At 41.7% G+C, this 21,922-nt stretch overlaps 1 protein-coding gene across 1 annotated transcript in view; it reads right to left on the bottom strand.

Moving 5' to 3' along the window:
- LOC134802851 (CLIP-associating protein) overlaps positions 1–21,922 on the bottom strand; it is an 85,011-nt gene that overhangs the window by 21,204 nt on the left and 41,885 nt on the right. The window contains exons 19-27 of the mRNA XM_063775588.1: positions 20,922–21,045; positions 20,023–20,152; positions 18,962–19,066; positions 17,810–17,944; positions 16,904–17,088; positions 15,072–15,188; positions 9,489–9,607; positions 5,752–5,882; positions 585–672 (exon numbers count right to left, since the gene is read on the bottom strand). Of these exons, the coding sequence (XP_063631658.1) occupies positions 585–672; positions 5,752–5,882; positions 9,489–9,607; positions 15,072–15,188; positions 16,904–17,088; positions 17,810–17,944; positions 18,962–19,066; positions 20,023–20,152; positions 20,922–21,045 (1,134 nt within the window). The remainder of the gene's footprint in view (positions 1–584; positions 673–5,751; positions 5,883–9,488; positions 9,608–15,071; positions 15,189–16,903; positions 17,089–17,809; positions 17,945–18,961; positions 19,067–20,022; positions 20,153–20,921; positions 21,046–21,922) is intronic.

Below are 21,922 nucleotides of genomic sequence, written 5' to 3'. Positions count from 1 at the left end.
AACTCAAAAGGAAAAAACGGAACCCTTATAGGATCACTCGTGCGTCTGTCTGGCCATATCCCCCCCCCCCTTTATCTACTACTGCGGGCGTAGCATGGTTCCATTTTTATCGCCTGTCACTATGCGCGTCCCTTTCGCACTTACATACTTGTTAGAACATGACAGGCATGGTGACATGCGATAAAAACGCGACCGTGCTACGCCGCCTGGGTCTAAAATTTGTAAAAAAATACATAAAATAGTTCTATAGATGACAGGGAAACCTATTAGAACTATGGGTGCTAGGCGACGATATACATACTTATATAGATAAATACATACTTATATATATAGAAAACACGCACGACTCAGGAACAAATATTAGTGTTCATCACACAAATAAATGCCCTTACTGGGATTCGAACCCAGGACCATCGGCTTCGTAGGCAGGGTCACTACCCACTAGGTCAGACCGGTCGTCAACCTACCTAACCTTTTAAGATTTTGATTAGAGCCTGTTCTCGCAAATATAGTCTAGTTTTCGTGTGAAGTTTTTATGGCATTTAAAAACTGTATTTTTTGGCCAAAAACGTAAAAAAACTCACTGCTCGAGGTTCTCCTGACGTGTTGTTGTAACACTCCGTTCACTAGAGCTTGTGTGTCGGGCGACAGCTCGCTCATCAGTGCCGTGAACTGGAAGAAAAACATTTAGTTACAAACTATCTACAAAATGTATCCTGGAGCGACCTAGGGAGTCGGCAAACTTTTTAGAAAGAGTCAAATGCGACAAAAGTCAGCAATAACATGCAGCTCTAGGAGCCACAAGTGTTTTTTCAGTGATCTAATGTGGCTCGCGAGCTGTGGTATGCCGACCCTTGACCTAGACAACTATGAAGACTGAGACTGAGGCCTTTGTTCAGCAGCGGAACACTCAGGTAAAAAAAGTTTCAATCTATAATTCATCTTCGTCAGTTCGCTCTTAGCGGCCGCGGCTAGCGATCGTCGCGCGCACCGATAAGAAACCAGTTTCGTGCGCGCTTAACTAACGATTTACTAACCGCGAATATAAGGAAAAAAAAATATCTTTATATATAAATATTGTCATCATGAAGTGTAAAACTTGTAGTGAACCAGTGATTGATGGTGTGGACTGTGGCAGCTGCCGTAGTCAATTTCACTTTGGGTGCATCGGCGTAGTGGAAACCACCTACCGAAAAATGAACATGGATCGAAGAGCAGGAATACGATGCCAGAAATGTCGTGCTGGCCCCGATAATTCGCAGGACATATCCACCATTCTCGAGGAGCTGAGAGGTTTTAGGGCAGAGTTCGGCGCCGCTAGGTCAGACATTGAGCGAATCTCCAATTCTGTTGACTCATTAAATGCAAAATGGAATGAGATGGAATCCCGGTTTTCCAGTTTAGAAGACAGAGTGATTGCTCTGGAAAGCAGTGCGAAAGTCGTTTCGAAATTACAATCGGAACTTGCCACCTCAAGTCAGACAATACATAACCTACAAAATGAATTGCATGTGCGCGACCAAAATGCACGAATGAACAACGTCGAAGTATCTGGAATACCGTATAAGAAGGGCGAAAACCTTTTAGTGATACTGGACACTATTTACAAAAAAGTTGGTGTACATCTGGAGGCTAAAGAGGTGGATTCCATACATCGCGTCCGCCGTTTCGTTAGCAGAAATACTGGTCAAGTTGACACCAACTCGGAAGGCAACGTAACAGGCGAGAGAAGCATGGGTAGCAATGCGACAGAACCACGTCCCCCCGCGATTATAGTTAAATTCACCAGGCGGCTGTGCAAGGACCAGCTGCTGGCAGCAGTGCGCGCGCGCCGCGGCCTCACCACCACAGACATCGGCACGGAGGGACCGGCTCGTGCCATATTCATAAGTGATCACCTCACGCCGACAAATAAACTGCTATTAAAACGCGCCAGGGAAAGGAAAGCTGAGCTCCAGTATGCATACCTTTGGACTCGCGATTGCAAGATCCTCATGCGTAAGACCGACACGTCTAAAATCGTCGCGATAAATAACGATTCGGATCTATTTAAGTTAAAGTGACTACTATGTTTATGTTATATCAGTATGTACACGTTTGCATGTAAATATGATTATTATATACTCTGTTGTTGCCCTTTGCCTTCACAAATGACTGCCAAAGTACTTCTCGTCTATTTAGCACAAATCACATCATTTATTAACTATTTGCTTACGGCTATAATGGGCAGACCTGCATGCGCGTCTCATTATTATGAATGCTATCGTTATCTCAACGCTTTTTATGTACCTACATACGCCCGCCACCATGTCGCAAATATTTTACCTGTTAATAAACAATATATATGTTTTTGTATTGTATCATTTTGTAATTCCTCAACTGCTTTGAATTATAATAGTGCCTTTAGACTACTGCTGTTCATAGCTACACACAGTATAAATATACGCCTACGCTTTGTTCTTATATTTACAATAATGCAAATAAATACATTTTTTATCTGCAGTGTCGGATAAGCTATTTAACGGTTATTATCAAAACGTACGGGGACTACGAACTAAATCGCATAGTTTCTTTTCACAAGTTGCCCTGGCCGATTACGATTTTATCTGTATTACTGAATCCTGGCTGACCTCGAATTTTTATGACAGAGAATATGTTGACGAAAGATACATAGTATATAGGTGCGACCGGTCGGAGGTGGACAGCGGCGCTGCGCGCGGCGGGGGCGTGCTGGTGGCGGCGCGCCGCGAGCTGCTGCCGCTGCGCCGCGCCTGGCCCTGCCCCTCCCCCGCGCACGCAGAGTGTGTTTGGATATCACTCCCTATTTGTAATGATCACTTTAACTCTCAGCGTAGATACTTAAACATAGCATGCGTATACATTCCGCACGGATCTAACCACAAAGATGCTATCGAATCATTTTTTGACATAACTTCTCGACTTATTCTCGATCACCCTGATGATGTATTCCTTATTACAGGGGACTTTAATATCTCCCATGCTGAATGGTTAGGTGGAGGCTCCGGAGCACTATCCTTAAATAATTCTAGTAATGTTTTAGTTCAATTTATGCATGATTTTATGTCGCTCAGTAATTTAAATCAATTTAACAATATTGTTAATGTCAATAATCGTATCCTTGACCTCATATTTAGTAACGAGATTTGTACAGTCACTAGGTGTGATATTCCGTTGACTCCAGAGGATGTACACCATGCGGCATTATTTTTAAATTTAAAACTTAATTATACTGCGCCTATTAAACCCGCTAAAACGCTTATATATAAATTCTATTTAGCAAATTATGATGATATTAACAGTGACTTATTAAATATAGATTGGAACACATTTTTCAATAATTTAAATATCGAAGGATGCGTAAGCAAGTTTTATAATTTGTTATATACCTTAATTGATAAACACGTACCTTGCTGTTATTCTAGAAACTCGTGTACAAATTATCCTGTATGGCATAGTAAATCTTTAAGGAAGATTTTAAAAGAAAAAAGAAAATATCATAAATTATGGAAATGTTATAGTAATCCGTTAGATTATGAAAGTTATAAAATTTTAAGAAAAAGAGCTGAAAAAATAGAAAATGAGTGTTATAAAAATTATATAGAAAGTTCCGAGGATAAAATAAAATCACATGTAAAGCATTTTTGGAAATTTATTAAGTCCTCAATGTCCAATAAAGGTATACCACAAACAATGAATTACAGGGGTGTTTCTGCATCAGACGGTGAAACTATTTGTAATATGTTCAGTGATCACTTCCAATCAGTCTTTGAAAATTCCACCTTACCACCACTGGACATCGACTGCCTGGAGCCACCGCTCAAGCCAGTTTTTGATTTTAGTACAATTATGTTGACAAATGAAATGGTCCTCAAATATCTGAAATCTGTTGATATAAATAAAGGCGCAGGACCTGATCGTATACATCCTTTGCTAATTAGTAAATGTGCTGGTACTTTGGTGGTTCCTGTCACCAAATTATATCAGCAGTCTATTAAGGAGGGAAAGGTACCGCAAATCTGGAAAACGGCGTGGATCACACCAATACCTAAGGGTTCTATAAGTCAAGACGTCGAAAAGTATAGGCCTATTTCTAAGTTGTGCCAATTCGGTAAAATATTGGAAAAAATTGTCACTGACCAATTATCAAACGCTGTACGGCGTCATATCAATCCGAGTCAGCACGGGTTCTATAAGGGTCGAAGTGTGGAGAGTAATCTTTTGTCCTTTAGTGAAGTCATACGAGATGCAATGGATAATAAGTATCAAGTCGACGCAGTTTACACAGACTTCGCTAAAGCGTTCGACAAAATTTCTTACAATACGCTTCTGGTGAAACTTTGGAAACTTGGCATCCATGGTGATCTTTTTCGATGGGTGAAATCGTATATAGAAAATAGGTCCCAAAGTGTTGTACTTGGCGGTTTTTCATCGGCTTTCAAAATAACCACTTCAGGTGTCCCTCAAGGGTCCCATTTGGGCCCTTTATTATTCATTTTATACATAAACGATATCACGGAGTGTCTGACAAATTCTAAAGCCCTTTTATACGCCGATGATACTAAAATATTTCGAATCATTAAAACAGACGCTGACTGTGCTCTATTGCAGGATGATTTAACTAGCTTTGAAACATATTGTGTGCAAAATAATCTGTTTTTAAATAGTGACAAATGTTCAGTTATTACCTTCACTCGGAAAAGGGATCCCATTGTATTCAGTTACCGGCTCTGCGGCAGTTCTCTAACCTAGGGGTGCTAATGGATGCAAAACTAACGTTTAACCCACATATAGATCATATATTAAACAAAGCATACAAACAACTGGGTTTCGTTCTTCGCGTAGCAAAACCTTTTCGAAGACCTCTCACTTATAAACTTCTTTACAATAGTTACGTTCGTAGTAGATTGGAATTTGCCTCTGTAGTATGGAATCCTTTCTATAATGTCCATAAGACTCGAATTGAAAGACTCCAGAAAAAGTTTATTAAAGGACTGGAATTTCGAGTAGGTCGGAACTATGTAAATTACGCTTCCTCGGCTACACATCATAATATCCAGCCGCTTTCACTTAGGCGGTCATGTACAGATTTGGTATTTTTATTCAAAATTATTAATAATGTCGTAGATGCCCCCGACCTATTACATAAAATTGGCTTCCGTGTTCCCCGTAGGAATGAACGTAGTTGTCGTAGTAAGGCATTATTTAGCATTCCTAACAGCAGAACGAAACACGCACAGCATTCATATATTGGGCGCGCATGTAAGCAGTACAATGAAAAATGTATGGACGCAGACTTGTTTGGCAGTTCATTAGGTCTGTTTAAGAAAACTGTATATTCTTTGTTGAAGTAAAGAAAGTGTGAAATGTTGCAAGCAACCGCATACTTGTAATTTGAGTCTTTTCTCTTTTACATCTATTCTATTTTTATGTAATTGGGTACTATAAGTTTACACTAATTTTATACATTTGTAAATTATCTTTGTAAATTAGGGAACTATAGGTCTATACCGAAATTAATATGTAGCTACTAGCTAAGTTGTTCATATGTTTATTTTAAGACTGTTTGTTTCTCAATAAAACAAAAAAAAAAAAAAAATCTTATTTCGGCCCACGTATCCTGTCTTGCGGAAGGGAAGCATTATAAATAGAATAGAAATATTTTTATACGTGAACACAAACACAAAAAAGAAAATGATACAAGCAGAGAAACATAAATAATGAAATAGTTACCGGCACAGGGTTACAGTCGTAGAGAGCAGCCAGGGCGCGCCGCGCGTTCAGCCGCACGTCGGCGGCGCGCGGGTCCTGCGCGTGCGCCGCCACTTTGACCAGCGCTCGGCCCGCCACTCCGCCGGCGCCACCTGGGGACGAAATGACGGGTTTAGACTAATAACGAAATTATCACGCTGGTCCGGGTTCTGTTCCGAATCACGCTCACAGCGCCCACAGCACGCTCACAATCGGACCGATTCACGCTCACAGCGCTTACATGAGATATCGTGACGTCATCGATGACGTCGATGGACGGCGCTCACGGTGCTCACACTCCCAGGCGTAAGCACCTTGAGCGCAAACGTCACGGTGACGTTTGACAATGACAGAACAGGCGCGAAAAAAACTTCAGACAGCTAACTGATTCGGACCGGCAGCCAGCACTGTAAGCGTTGTGAGCGCCGTGAGCGTGATTCGGAACATAGCCCCGGTGTGTAAACGGGCTAGCGCTATATGTATGTTTATTGCGGTTTCCCACTGTCACACCGGAATGTGGATACACAATACTTTTCCCACGAGTCGACTAAAATAACAAATAATATTTTATACAATCATATATATAAAATTGAAAAACCAGAACGGGATAAAAAACGAGCGAAGAAGAGAGATGGCGCCTTACAAATTTCTAAAAAAGTTTTTGACACGTATCTCGAATACAACGCACGTATGATAAGAAAAAACTGTTTAAATCTATTGTCTACATATGAGAATAAAACTAGAGCATAAAAACTATCGCTTTCGATGCGTATTTAATTTACAATAAGTAAAAGAAATTTTCATAACAATCTTGATTTTACGATGATCGCCCATTCTCGGCAACTCTCGGTTGTTTTCGTTTGGCGGTGCTACAGACTAGACCAAATTATCCGTAAGTTAAAGTAACCTAAATTATGTTTGTCATGTTGGTATACAGGTATTTCTGAGTCTTTTTACACGAAGTAAAATAAAAAGTGCTGCCAACCTCAACCTTAGTCCATAGCCCATACGAGTGCCTTATGCCATTTATGACATATCCATCAAATTAATATTATCGTATGATTATCGTGTTAATAATTTGTATTTTATTGTTTTAAATTTCTTTTTGAGTTATATTATTCAGATTGACTTTCACGGCTTCGGCAAACATTGCCATTCGTCCGGGGAACGGGCTGCCGAGATGGGCCAGAGAACCCATCAGTTTAAGGGATGGTGCCCGTAATAATGTGTGTGTGATAATTATACTTTAATGACTTTACAGATATAACCAATTCGGGAACTGTTTTCTAGCGTAATACGATGCGACTCCACCAGGTAGGATTTTTTCTTCTTGCTGAACAGTCACCATCAGATATATCGGAACGGCTGAGGTATTCACAAATATCTGAACAATGTAAATTATAATGTAGTTAAAGTGCATGCTCAGATATTTTGGAGCTCAAGGGTTGCTCAAGATCTGATCAACCTCGGCCATGGCGACTGGCGAGAGCTATCGCAAGACCGGGAAACATGGTGTGATCTGGTGTCGGAAGCCAGGACTCATTTTCGGTCGTTGCGTCACCGTAGCCGTCGTAAGTAATGTCAATATCCAGACAGGGAAATGGGGACTATTTACATTTGTATGAAAATGCGATTTATGGGCGGTGGTGGTCGTACATATTCGTCTTAAGGCGGAAATTGTTCTAATGAACGTGTTTGCAATTGGGCTTATAAAAATAAATAATAATTTTGGGTTAGCACATGGTCTAATAAAACATGGTCTTCTATTCCCAGAGTGACACGGGCCTACGTCACAATAACATTGCCACTTTATTTCAACATAACATGTTACATGGGTACATTATACCTATGGTTAATAAGTTAAAATATTTCTTTATAATTTTATAATTTTCATTTATATGTATTTTAGCTTAAATTTTACAATAACACGTCATTTTTAATTACTCGTTAGCAATATCTTCCGATTCACGAAAGAAATTTCAGACTTTCGGGTAATTCTGTTTATACTACTGGCAACACAGGATAGCGCTGTGCACATTTGACAATTCGGATCTAGATAACTTCATGCCCTGACCGTCATCCTTGTCGAACGCGTGTTAATTGTTATTTCCTTCTCGCTCAGTGTCAGCAGTCGCAGTGTTTTCCAAACTTTTCACGTCGTAAGCTTGGTAATTAATGTGTAACTGTGAATTAGTTTTTTAAACGTTTGTCTTGTATAGATAAATAAAGTTTAATTTAATACATTAGATTTGTTTTATTTTACTATGTTTCTACATGAATAACTTAAAATTAATGCCGTTAAAATAATTTTCACCGTTCGTTGGTTAAAATTCTCCCACATTTCAAAGTTTGAGAACCTGTAAACAGCATGATGACGTAGGCGCGTGTCAGTTAGGTCATACGCGAATCTCGGAATGGAGTACCAGGCGGAGTATATTATTATACCATGGGTTAGCATTTGAATCACGCATTATAGGGAGGGGCGGGGGGAAGGGTGGCATTTTATAGGGGTTGGTCACCCCTTTCAAATGACACCCGATTTGTGTCTAGGAGACGCGTGGTTTTTTTATACGTGTTTGAAGTTGCGTTCACAACACACCTGACTCGCTGTCAAAAACGAAATACAGTGCCTGAGTCACCGTTAGGTACGACGACGAGCGAAGCGAGGAGGAGTGTTAGGTATCTTGCGTTCACAACACACCCGACTCGCTGTCAAAAAAGAAATACAGTGGTCAAAAACATGTATACGGACAAAGTGCTCAAAAACATGTATACGGACAAAGTGCTCAAAAATATGTAAGTATACAAAATTCCAAATAGGTTACCCTTTCGTACGCTTTGGTTGTATTATTGAACATAACCTCAAAAAAAAAAAAAATTGTCGTGGTAACTATTGATTTCCTAACTTTGGGGATGGGTTCGGGGGGGGGGGGGGAGGGGCTACTCCCTCCCCCCTCCCTATAATGCGTAATTCAAATGCAACCCCATAATTTTATGTTGAAACAAATTTTAAATAAATACCTACGTAGATGAAAAAATACAATCTTGCCTTTTATCAAATCACATAATTTTTTTGAGAAATTTGCGAAGTAAGTTATCCAAATATCGGTTACAAATAAGAAGTCCCTATCACAGTTATAAACCCTGGCAGGGTTCAATACATAATAATATCGGTATTTAACTAAACATAAGACAAACTCTTTATTTCATTTACGCGAGCGGAGCTGCGGGCCCGTCTAGTCGTAATATAATAGGTCTTTTCAGTCGAGTATCGTGTGTGTAAGGTACAAGATTAAAAAGCTTCATTATTGATACTGTATGTATACAATACCTTTTCTATGAATCATATAATGAATATTATTAAATATTTGGTTAAAATTTTCATACAATATCTAATCTTGAAAATTCATTATAAGTAGTTTAAATGAAGCCTTAATTACAATAATAAATAAATATTATAGGACAATTTTACACAGATCAACCTAGTTCCACAGTAAGCTCAATAAGGCTTGTGTTGTGAATACTAGACGACGATATATGTAATATGCACATATATATAAATACTTATACACGAGAAAACATCCATAACTCAGGAACAAATATTTGTGATAAATACACAACTAAATGCCCTTACCAGAATTCGAACCCGGGACTTCCTGCTTCGTAGGCAGGGTCACTACCGACTAGGCTGGGAGGAATAATAACTAAGCACAAATTACCTTGCAGAGCCTGTGCGCATGCATTCGGCGTGCAGTAGTCGTGCGCGAGCGCCGCCAGGAACCGCAGCGCGGCCGCCTTCGTCTTGGCCGTCGGGGCCGTCGCGCCGTCCGCCAAGAACCTACACAAATTATACGCTTGATACTTCTAGAAGGATTCGAATCACACATATTTAAAAAAAATACTCTGCCAACAGTTAACAATTTCATTAAAAGCGGCTTAAACAACTAAATTAAGTACGCTAAAAAGACCCCAAAACGAATATTTACGGTCTCATGTTACTAAACGACCAAGCATCGCTCGACCATTTATACCACACTTCCCTTCTAGCAGGAGATCTAAGGTCCCGTTTTCTAAGGGGACCTTGCATTTTGGAGACAAAGCAAACCGCTTGGAACAGGTGTTCCTGGGGGTGATCTGAGCTGATTAAGCCCGGTTGCCAAGAGGTTCCCCCCAGCAGGTGGGCAGGGGTGGGGGGGTAAAAGTGCCTCCGGCGCGCCTCACTCTAAGCTTTATATCTGCATACATCTCGCAACTATATCAAGTTTGGTGTCATTTTCGTATAATTCGAGGATGAATAATTCATTTCTGTCACTAAATTTTCACTCACCCATACAAAAAAAACGAAAAATTCAATATTAAAAAAAAAACCTTTAGATTTTTTTTTCGAAAATCCTCTACAAAATGTATACTATGAGGATTTGCTCTAGAAAAAAAATACCTGTGAATAGCCCAGTTCTCCTACTATACAGAATAGTAAACTTGTCAAACATTTTTTTTCATAACTCTGTTAAAAAAAAAGTTTTGTGTCGCGCGGCGTACCTGCATTGTAAGAGTGGTATGCAACGTTTAGGATTTTTAAGCATGTTTCGATGATTTCTGATAAGTTGTTATTCTTCTGGTGGTAGATTACATTAAAAAATTACTTCTGGACGTGATATATATACAAATATAAATTAAATATATAAATAAAGATGTTGGGAAAACTTTCGCTAATAGAGTTAAGTATTATAAATGTGATAAAATTAACATAGGAGATGTTTGACAAAAAATGCGGATTAAAATAAGATATATAATGTTCGTAATTGCCATTACATGCCCATGGGACTGTGCATTTTAGGTTTTTTTTTAACGCAGTTGCACCTCCCTCCGCATTTTGTTTTGCAGCGGCAGCGAATAAGCTCTAAACAAGCAGCAGCCGCCGCAGGTAGGCTTGTCCATATGGGCTCCCAATAACCATGTTGTTTGGACCAGCCCCAGTCAGCAGGGCATGGTGGCTGTTGCTGAGGGGCTATAATCTGTCCCCAAACATAGACCAAATCCTACACCGGAACATGCGACACAACTGAAAACCGCCGTGTCGCCGAAATAATTTTCAACCAGGTTGACAAGGTGCAGAAAACCCTAGAGGAAAAGCAAACCGCTCTATGTGCGTTCCTTGATGTTGAAGGTGCTTTCGACAATACGCCCACAGAGACCATACTCAATGGTATGAAATCAAAGGGAGTAGACGAAACCACCAGATGGGTACATAGCATGCTCTCGAACAGAGTAGCTACTCTGACCATCAATACTATATATAGAGCATGAATTTTATACAACTAAAGGGTGCCTACAAGGAGGCGTTTTATCCCCCCTATTATGGACCCTAGCAGTGGACCAACTTCTTGCAATCATGTCAGGCCAAGACTTTGATACACAAGGATATGCCGACGACCTTGTAGTCATCGTCAAAGGCCCTTGCCTCAACACAATATCTAACCTAATGTTAGGAGCTCTAAACACAATATTCAAATGGTATAGAGAAAATGACTTGTCCATTAATCCGAGCAAGACTGTAATAGCCATTTAACCATTCACAAGGAAACGGAAGCTCGATAAACTCACAAAACCAAGACTTAATGGACAAATAATACCGTTCTCGGCAGATGTCAAGTACATATGTAGGGGTCACATTTGACCAAAAGTTAACTTGGAACCCTCACCTGAGAAACATTATACAAAAAGCGAAAATGGCCATGTGGTCATGCTGTCGAATGGCAGGAGCAAGATGGGGCTTAAGATCCAAATTGCTATGTGGTTATACACAGCGATAGTGAGGCCAATTGTCACCTACGCCTCCGCAGTCTGGTGTAACAAAACCAGCCAAAAGACAGCAATAGACACTCTAATAAACAGCCTGCAACGCACGGCTTGTTTAACAGTAACAGGCGCCTACTCCTCGACACCGGGAGCGGCCCTAGATGCACTGCTGGACATCATACCACTCCACTTGCAGGTGCAAAAGGAGGCCAAGCAGTGCGTCTACAGAATATGCACGCTAAACAGGCCAAAATGGCGCTCTCAGGCATTAAAGCCTAAAGCCTAAAGGCCTGGGTTTTTGCGAATAGAGCCCTTAGCATGCCCACTGATGACACGCACACCGAATGTCATCTCACCAAACTGTACACAGTAGAAATACCTCCTAGAGACAAATGGATCAACAACCAAATGTACGTCGAAGAGGGAAGCCACATCTGGTATACAGATGCTTCCAAGAAAGGCAATGATGTAGGATGTGGGATCTATGGTGAGAGATCTAAGCTCAGAAATAGCGTCAGCATGGGCACACTGGCCTCAATCTTCCAGGCAGAAGTCTTCGCCATCAACGAATGTGCGGAGATCAACCTGGATAGAAACCTAAGACACCAGCTTATCTACATCAACTCAGACAGCCAGGCTGCTCCGCTGGCACTAGAATCCCTTGAGTCAAACTCAAAACTAGTCCAGAACTGTAAAACAAACCTAAATGCACTGGCTTACTCCATCAAAGTTACACTTAGATGGGTACCAGGGCACTCCGACATTAACGGAAACGAAGAAGCGGACGAACTTGCTAGAAAGGGCGCAGACACACCCCTGGTCGGCCCAGAACCCTTCTGTGGAAGCACAAAACGAGATGCATAATATTCTCTGCTCAGCAACTTAGAAAAAACGAGAGCAATCGATTGGTGGAAGTTCGTTAAAGGACAAGAACACTCGAAAGCTCTGATCAAAGGGTTCAACAGCAAAACTGCTAGGGAGCTTTTAAGACTCAAAAGGCACAAAACCTGCGCGGTGACCAGAATACTGACTGGACACTGCAAGTTGAACAAACATATGTTTCAAATTGGCAAGAAACAAGATGCGACATGCAGGTTCTGTCAGGAGTCAGAGGAGACTGCAATGCACATTATCTGTTCTTGTGGACTACTAATGTCAAAAAGAAGTACCTACCTCTAGGGCGACACGTAGTGCAACCCTATAAGGTACAAAACATTACGGCCCAAAGAATCTGGAACTTTCTGGATGCAACGGGCATTAGTAATGAACTTAAAGGGCCGTCACAATAGATCAATGCTGGTCAATGCGACACTCAAAGGCCCACAACACCACAATAATAATAATAATGTCCCGCGGGGGCAGCTTGTGGCGAGCTGACGGTGAGTGACGACACCGCGGACCCCTATTCCAGAGGGCCCTGTCATCTGGCCCTCGTCTCTGTGCTTGCCTTGATTGGCCGGCCAGAATGGAGTCGCAAGAGCGGGACCTATGCTCCAGGTTGGAAGTGTAAAATGTCATAACGCCGGCGGCCTGCTGAACGGATTACCGGGATCTGGCTACCGCAGACTCACCTCTCGACAACCTCACAGCCACTCCAAAGTGTTGCCCTGTTGTCGCACTGTGGGCGGGGCCCACTCAATGAGTTGGCGAGTCACCACCTGTCATTTACAATTTTGAGACTGATTGTCACGGCAGGTGTCCGCTAGTCTCTCCCATAGCCCATTATCCAGTCCATCCAACTTTCAAATCTATAGCCCATGACCTTAGTTCCCATCTCAGCACAAAAGTGCTGCACTGCAATAGTCTTTGCACCTGGCGGGGACCATCTCCGGATGTATCACATTGTGCGTTCGGGGATAGTATCCACCACATGTATCCCTTGCTTTTAGATTAACGTGCCTTAAAGGGCCTCCCAAAAGTCCCCACGTACGCCTCCCAAAGGTCCGGGACCCCATGGTCCCGAGATATGGAAAAGACATACAAATAATAATGTTAATTTTATCACATTTATAATACTTAGCTCTGTTGGCGAAAGTTTTCCCAACATCCTTATTTATATATTTAATTTATTTTTGTATATATATCTCGTCCAGAAGTAATTTATTAATGTAATCTACAACCAGAAGAATAACAACTTATCAGAAATCATCTAAACATACTTAAAAATCCTAAACGCTGCATACCGCTCTTACAATGCAGGTACGCCGCGCGACACAAAACATTTTTTTTTTAACAGAGTTATGAAAAAAAGTGTTTGACAAGTTTACTATTCTGTATAGTAGGATAACTGGGCTATTCACAGGTATTTTTTTTCTAGAGCAAATCCTCATAGTTTAAACTTTTTAGAGGATTTACGAAAAAAAAATTTAAAGTTTTTTTTTTTAATTTTAAATTTCTCGAAATTTTTGTATGGGTAAGTGAACATTTAGTCACAGAAATGAATTCTTCATCCTCGAATTACACGAAAAAGACACCAAACTTGATATAGTTGCGAGATGTATGCAGATATAAAGCTTAGAGTGAGGCGCGCCGGAGGCACTTTTACCCCCCCTCCCCTGCCCACCTGCTGGGGGGAACCTCTTGGCAACCGGGCTTAATCAGCTCAGATCACCCCCAGGAACACCTGTTCCAAGCGGTTTGCTTTGTCTCCAAAATGCAAGGTGGTGGACCTTAGATCTCCTGCTATTCCCTTTTCAACGATAAAAGTAATTCAGCAAATTTATTTCATATCATTTACATGTCAAACATTATTGGTAGGTACATTCCAAGTCATTCTTAAATATCTACTTAAGCAACTACATATACCCTAAAATAAATGTTTCTTAAAATCTAAACACATTACTAATATACCATCCTATTACTTACACTATCAGCCCCATTCCGACCCCCACCCAGCCCAAAAGTGCCAAAGATACTAGCGCCCCCTTCTACTAGGTTCCCTTTTTTAGGTATATGATATGTCATCAAGACAAGTTTTAACCTCTTAAGCCCCAGAATCATTTACAGTTATTTGGAACCTTCTTCAATTCCATGAAAGTTCTAAATTTAAAGATGTCCTTTTAAAAGGACATCGGGATTTACCTGTCTATATTGTGCAACTGTAGCTATCCAAATGTTTTTTTTTTGGTGATAGTCAGCAAACGAGCAGACAAGCCGCCTGATGGGAAGCGGTCATCGTCGCCCATGGACATAAGCAACATCACAGCAGCCACTTAAGCGTTGCCGACCCTTGAGAACCCTAAATACCCGCTTCTTGAAGAATCCCATGTCGTAGCGCAAAGGAAATACCTCAGGAGGCAACTCATTCAACATTCTGCACGTTCTGGGAAGAAACGAGCGAGAGGCCCGCTTATTCTTGGTGTGCCATGTATCTAAGAAGTGGGGATGAACTTTGCTCTTTTGGCGGGAGGTCCGGTGATAAAAACGAGACGATGGCACCAAATCAAAAAGTTCTTCGAAGCATTCCCCATTGTACGGACGGTGTGTAGTTATATGTTTAATACCTGAATATGTTATGCAGCTGTAGCTCGGGCGGGAAGCACTCGTGTATGACGTCGAGCGTCTTCATGATCTTGCTTTGCACGGAGCCTAGAATGTCCGTCCCTAGCTTCATTAGTAACCTGCAAACAAAATTAAATAATATTATATTAAAAAATATTCTTAACAAAAAAAAATTACTACGCGATTATGAAGTGACGATACATTACAAAGTGATTATCTTCGCTTAAATGAATGAATTAATAGACGTAGTTACGCAAAAATAATTCGTAATACAATATTCTTGCATGGAAATGAATATTAGTTATTTTTGACATGTTTATATTTTAATGCACAGAACACCGCCTCTAGAAACCTAATATTGGCCATTTTATTCCCGACGCAAATCACCAAACTGTGAGGTGCGGGAGGGGTGCTCACGGCGTTGCGATTGGTCGTTTTAAACATGGCGCGCTGACACGTGTAAGCGTAGGGATGGGACATGTTCATTACAGGTAGTGGGTATTGCTACCAGTGATATCGAAATTTATTGTGGTAAAATTGTTACCAATTTAGTATACTTAGAGTAAACTTACTTAATAATTATACTTATTGATTAATTTAATATTTCATTAAGTAATTTAACAATGTACCTGAAATTTTTACTTAACATATTAGGGCATTTCTGTTTAAAGTACCCAGAACTTGAATTTTAAAGTTTAGAATTTTTATATTATTTCCACTCAGAATCGCAATCTCTTTCGATACGAGAAAAAAGTGTCGCCAAAATCTCATACAATTATTTTCTTTTGTCCGTTTTATTAAGGTCATAGAAGGTTGTATTGAAAACATATTCAAATGGACCAATAACATATGCCTATTACAAATCAACTCCGAGTTCTCTCGCACTTCTTTGAAGTTCATCATCAGGTCCATCTCGTGACATGAGACCTAACTGCTCACCTAGAGGATTCTAAAAAACCCATACAACATATGTCTATCACAAACCAACACCGAGTTCCCTCGCACTTCTTTGAAGTTCATCATCAGGTCCAAAATCAGGTCTAAAATGGTACAATACGGTATGACGAAGCACGAAGTTTCCGCAACTGAAAAACCATCATCGTCACATCACTAGTCGAAAGGGAAAGGGATAGCGCATTGCATTTTCAAGTTGACGAAAAGGGACGGACATACTTCGCCTCTGCTTACTGACCAGTATAAAATGAACCCCGCGGACAAGAAACATTATTCAATGAAATAATGAATTTCGCTTTCCTGTGGGATGTTATTCCATCTGTTTTGTAAGTAGAAGTCTTAGATGACTTGCCACACCATTTTACGCTGCAATATCCCATGATTTCCCAATGAATTCAATAGTTTACGATTTATTTTCTTAGACTCGTGCACACTGCTAACAGGTCGTAACCTTGGGCGCAACTGATCGGAGCGGCGCGCGAACAATCTTATATTTGACCTATACACCATACGGGCGGTGACCGCGAGTCGTCCTATAAGCTCGGTCTATAGGGGTTGGTCTGTGTTTTAATGACAGGCGCTTGTTATTATAACGTTTGTACACTTTGTAACTCAGGGCCGGTTGCACAGAACCGTCTGTCAACGTCAAGTTTTCATCATCTTTTTTACACAACTAGGAGGAGGCTCAACACAGGAGTAGGCTGAACACTTTGGTGTGCTCCACAAACATCTTGTTGAGGAGTTCCATACATGAAGAGCAGCTGGTACAGCCAGTCCTTCAGCTGCTGCCAGTGCACGAGGAGTGGTTCACAGACGGCATCCAGGAGTAGGCTGAACACCTTGGTGTGCTCCACATACATCTTGTTGAGGAGTTCCATACCTGAAGAGCAGCTGGTACAGCCAGTCCTTGAGCTGCTGCCAGTGCACGAGGAGCAGTTCACAGACGGCATCCAGGAGTAGACTGAACACCTTGGTGTGGGCGTCCACGAACATCTTGTTGAGGAGTTCCGTGAGGCGACGGAGCTGCGAGTCGGTGAGGAGGCGACCGGAGTTTAGGTAGTTGGCCTGTGAACGAAAAGGTTATTATTGAAAACTGCCTAAAACCTGGTTTTAATGGAAAAAAGTAATCTATGGGGTGATGTGGCGGACTCTATATTAAACAATGAGGTTATTTGTTATCCAGTTAAACGCCAAAGACGTCAACTGACGCGCGCATATCAACCTTCTTGCAATTCGATAAGGTTCATAATGACACGCCGCAAATTACACGCGTGGCGTTCAAAGAGTTATGCATTTTGAAACTCCTCCAGGCTAACAAATTGGATTAAAATGTATGAGAAAAATATGGCTGCAAAACAAGACGGGATGGTGAAGTGAGAGGAATTGTTCTTCTTTGTTACACTCTTGTCAGAGTGGTCGTGGTCGTCATATCAGGGCCGGTGGCAAGCTTCACGATCCGTCGCCATTCCTCCCGTACTGTAGCCCTCCTTGTACATTCATGGAGTGGTTCATTGAATGCACTTTTGACTAGGTCTGACCAACGCATTGGTGACCTACCGCGCCTTGTGCCTTCGACTTTTCCCTGCACTACAAGTCGTTCCACAGATGTATCGTCTCGACGTATAATATGTCCAAAGAAAGTGAGAATACGACACTGGGCGATGGAAGAAACACGGAATTGTTATTCGCGCTAAAAGAACGATTTCTTCCAGATCACAAGTTTTAAAAAGTACAAAATGTTTAGAATCTGTAGATGGTTAAAAACTAGAAATACAAGTAAACTTACCAAATGTGTAAGGCCATCTTTGCGTTCGGTCCAGTGCGTGCTCGCGCACAGCGCGATGATCTCGTCTGGAGGCGGCGGCGGCGGCGGCGAGCCCTCCCAGCCGAGGCGCGACGCCGAGCCCGACCACGACACGCTCTGCAACAAAACAACAGCATTTAGCCTACTCCATTAACCCTTGAGCCGATGGATAAGACCGGCGCAAGACCGGTCGTATGGAGATCCCTGGGGACGCCTATGTCCAGCAGTGGACGTTATTCGGCTGATATGATAATGATGATGATGATTAACCCTTGGATCCCACACGATAACGTGTCCTCGATGAAAGTCAAATCTAAAATTAAAACATCCATAGCCTTGAGTTAAAAAGTTTGGAGATTCAGGAATCTCTCGTTGACCCCTCGAGTCCCAATATTAGGGGTTAAGGCAGGAATCTCCAAACTTTTTAACTCAAGGCTATGGTCAAATGTTGGGCTGATGGTTCTGTGGTCGAGGCCCAGGGAAATTTATTTGTTGAATGTTTTTTCCTGAATTTTGGAAAGCAAGCAAGCATTCAACTGTTGATTAAGATGAAATTGTGTGGGTGTTTTGTACAGTTAGCAGCAGAAGTTGCAAAGCGGGCGAGTTTTTCAAAATTACCTTGACACGCTCTTATTCTCTTAACAATAAAGTCGCGTCAAGATCATTTTGAACACTTCACCCGCTTAACAACTTCTGCTGCTGACTGTACGCCTGTTCTTTATTCGGTTTAGATGATTACAAAGTCTACAATGAATGCAAACAAGAAGCAAGACCTCAACGAGGATGCAGAGGGTTAGGGTCGGCAACGCGCATGTAACACCTCTGGAGTTACAGGCGTCCATCTACGGAGACTGCTTACCACCAGGCGGGCCGTCCTCCTAAGGCCCAGCCATACAAATGAAAAACCTAAAATTTGCCATTGAAGTTTGAACCTATAGTGCAGGGAGTAGAGTTGATTTTTATTTATTTGAAAATTTAGCAAAACAAAAGAAATGCAACTCTGTTCCAATTGAATATGGTTTAAATTTCATCGATCTGAAGAAGTGCTATAGGTAGGACCGTGGGCCTTAGGAGGATATGCGTGTTTGCCACCGACGTAGTATAAAAACTAAAAACCAAGTATGGATAACTTACATCATGCCTCCTGTATGAATCCAAGCTCCTCTCCGAACAGACACTGGAAGCTTCGGAGTCGTCGTCTCGCCGACCGCTGTCGTACGCTGAACTGTCCTCTGGACTCTGTACAAAGAAGAAACATTCATACTATCAACTAAACCCCTTAGGGTCACTTGCATCACTCCACTAACCCGGGGTTAAGCGGTTAAACCGTTAACCCAGTGTCAAATTGTACTGGTAACCATGGTAACTCAATGTTTAACCAGTTAACCCCGGGTTAGTCGAATGGTGCAAGTGCAAGTGGCCCTTATTCATAAAACTTTACGGGCCTGATTTAGTTAAATTATGTTTTATCCCTTTCTTACAAATACATGTCAAAATGACAGATGAAGACAACGATTATAGCTAATTGAGGTTTGTAACGTGTTTATGAATAAGGGGGTTAGCTATTGTACACTAGTATTCAGAATTATTGTAGATTTGAAAGAGCAAAATGACATATTTACGACAAGGGCCGACAATGAACCCCTCACTACGCTCGGAATTCAAGTGTTAACTCAAGTGCTAATCGTAACTCTCTATCGTTACATCACTTACATCATTATACTCACCCTCAGTACTCCCTCCGCGTCCCTGGTCTGCTGCAGGAGCCGCAGTGTGGCGGACGGAGCGCGGGCGGTGCGCTCCACGGACTCGCGCCTGCGGATGGCCGACCCCACCACACTGTTGGATCGACCCGTTCTGTAACGTTACATCATTATACTCACCCTCAGTACTCCCTCCGCGTCCCTGGTCTGCTGCAGGAGCCGCAGTGTGGCGGACGGAGCGCGGGCGGTGCGCTCCACGGACTCGCGCCTGCGGATGGCCGACCCCACCACACTGTTGGATCGACCCGTTCTGTAACGTTACATCATTATACTCACCCTCAGTACTCCCTCCGCGTCCCTGGTCTGCTGCAGGAGCCGCAGTGTGGCGGACGGAGCGCGGGTGGTGCGCTCCACGGACTCGCGCCGCCGGATGGCCGACCCCACCACGCTGTTGGATCGACCCGTTCTGTAACGTCACATCATTATACTAACCCTCAGTACTCCCTCCGCGTCCCTGGTCTGCTGCAGTAGCCGCAGTGTGGCGGACGGAGCGCGGGTGGTGCGCTCCACGGACTCGCGCCTGCGGATGGCCGACCCCACCACGCTGTTGGAGCGACCCGTTCTGTAACGTCACATCATTTATTATACAGTCTGGTAAACTAATTTTATTAGTAAAGATACATATATGTATTCTTATTAATGCTACCTATAGTATTTTTCAAACTGGAAAGGTACGCTGACAGATGTCATCTACATAAAATGTATAACCTAAAAATTCCAAATGTCGCATAATTGTATTGAATTGACATCTATCAGCGTACTCTTCTTGTTTGAAAAATACTATGGTTGGATATTAACTTAATATTTTTTTTAGGGTATCGTCTTGGGTCGTCCCATTCGTTTTTCGTCAAGTTCTTAAATTAGTCCTATTCTGCTTTCGTCACTTATTCTACATTCGTCACAATCGTCGGTGGCTTTCAATGTAGAATGAGTGACGAAAGCAGAATAGGACTAATTTAAGAACTTGACGAAAAACGAATGGGACAACCCAAGACGATACCTTTTTTAGATAACTATAGTATAACAAGAAACATCATTAACCATCAACATTTATTCAGCAAATAGGCCACAAGGGCACTTGTACACGTCAACATTGAATTTACATACAAGCAAAAATAATAACAATACATCAACAATTTTACAAAATACAACTAACAATTCAAACTTGAAGAAAATTATTGAGGGCGCCACTTCCTACTTAACTGTCACATTTTTGACGTAAAACGCTTAAGCATGGCAACAATTTATTATGGAATTAGTATGGATTTTTTTAGGTCCATTTTATTTAAAATCTACTATTTTGACATCGCCCTATAAACAAAATGTATAACCTGGTAGGACTAGTTTCTCGAGAGCCGGCGAGCGAGCGCGGGATGCCGGAGGGCCGGCGCCGCGCGCTCGCCAGCGAGAGCGGCCCCGAACTCCTAGCTGATGGCGACGATGAGCGAGATGTGGCTGCGAAATTGATTTAAATTGTAAAAAAAATATCTTAGCAGTTTAAAAACTAAGAATTTGTAAAACAGTAAAGTCACACGATGATGCTCCTTCAGGGGTTTTGACTGCTCTCACATTAGTTAACGTCGGTAAAAGTCCGAGACGGCCGATGGTCACTAAACATTTCGGGCTTTTACCAATATGGCTAGGATTTAGCATTCATTGAGATCAAATTCACTGAGATCTATTTCAGTTTCTACAAATTCTGTTATATATTAAGTTATTAACAGAGAACGTTCAATAAACTTAAACACAGTTAATAAAACACACTTTTCAAAAATACTGGAGCTCATCTAAGATTTTTTTAAATTCAACAACTTTTATGTAAATAACAGTACTAGGTACAGAAAGTTCACTCTCTAACAAAACGCCTTTTATGACAGTTATGACTGCAAGGTGGCGCAAGCGCGAGCAGGCGTTCTTTCCTTAGAGGTGCGCGGCAACTACTACTGCTAGACACCAAAATTGGTGTGGGCCGCATGTACTTCTAGCGACGCCACGACATCGCAGAGTGAGCCACGCCTGATTCAACCTTTAAGAAGGTCAAAATGCGTTTGCAGATTTTTAAAGGCTACGCGGAGAAAGTCATAGGCGGAAGTAGTTAAACCTCGTAAGACTCACCATACCGTAAAACGGGGTGAACAGAAATCGCGGGGTGAATAGAGAAAATTTGAACTTTTTCTTTCAAGTTGTTATATTTAAAAACGTACATCTCTAAAATTAGATTTTTTGGAATGCGTATAAAGTAGACTATTTATTCTCTACATTGATACCAAAAGAAGTTAATCAAACTGCCTAAAAGTTAGATTTTTTTGACTCTAAAGTAAGGTCTCGCCGA

Source organism: Cydia splendana, chromosome 25, assembly GCF_910591565.1.
Source record: "Cydia splendana chromosome 25, ilCydSple1.2, whole genome shotgun sequence".
Classification (NCBI taxonomy): domain Eukaryota; kingdom Metazoa; phylum Arthropoda; class Insecta; order Lepidoptera; family Tortricidae; genus Cydia; species Cydia splendana.
The sequence above is the reverse complement of the archived record's forward strand: the minus strand, read 5'-3'. Positions and strand labels throughout refer to the sequence as shown.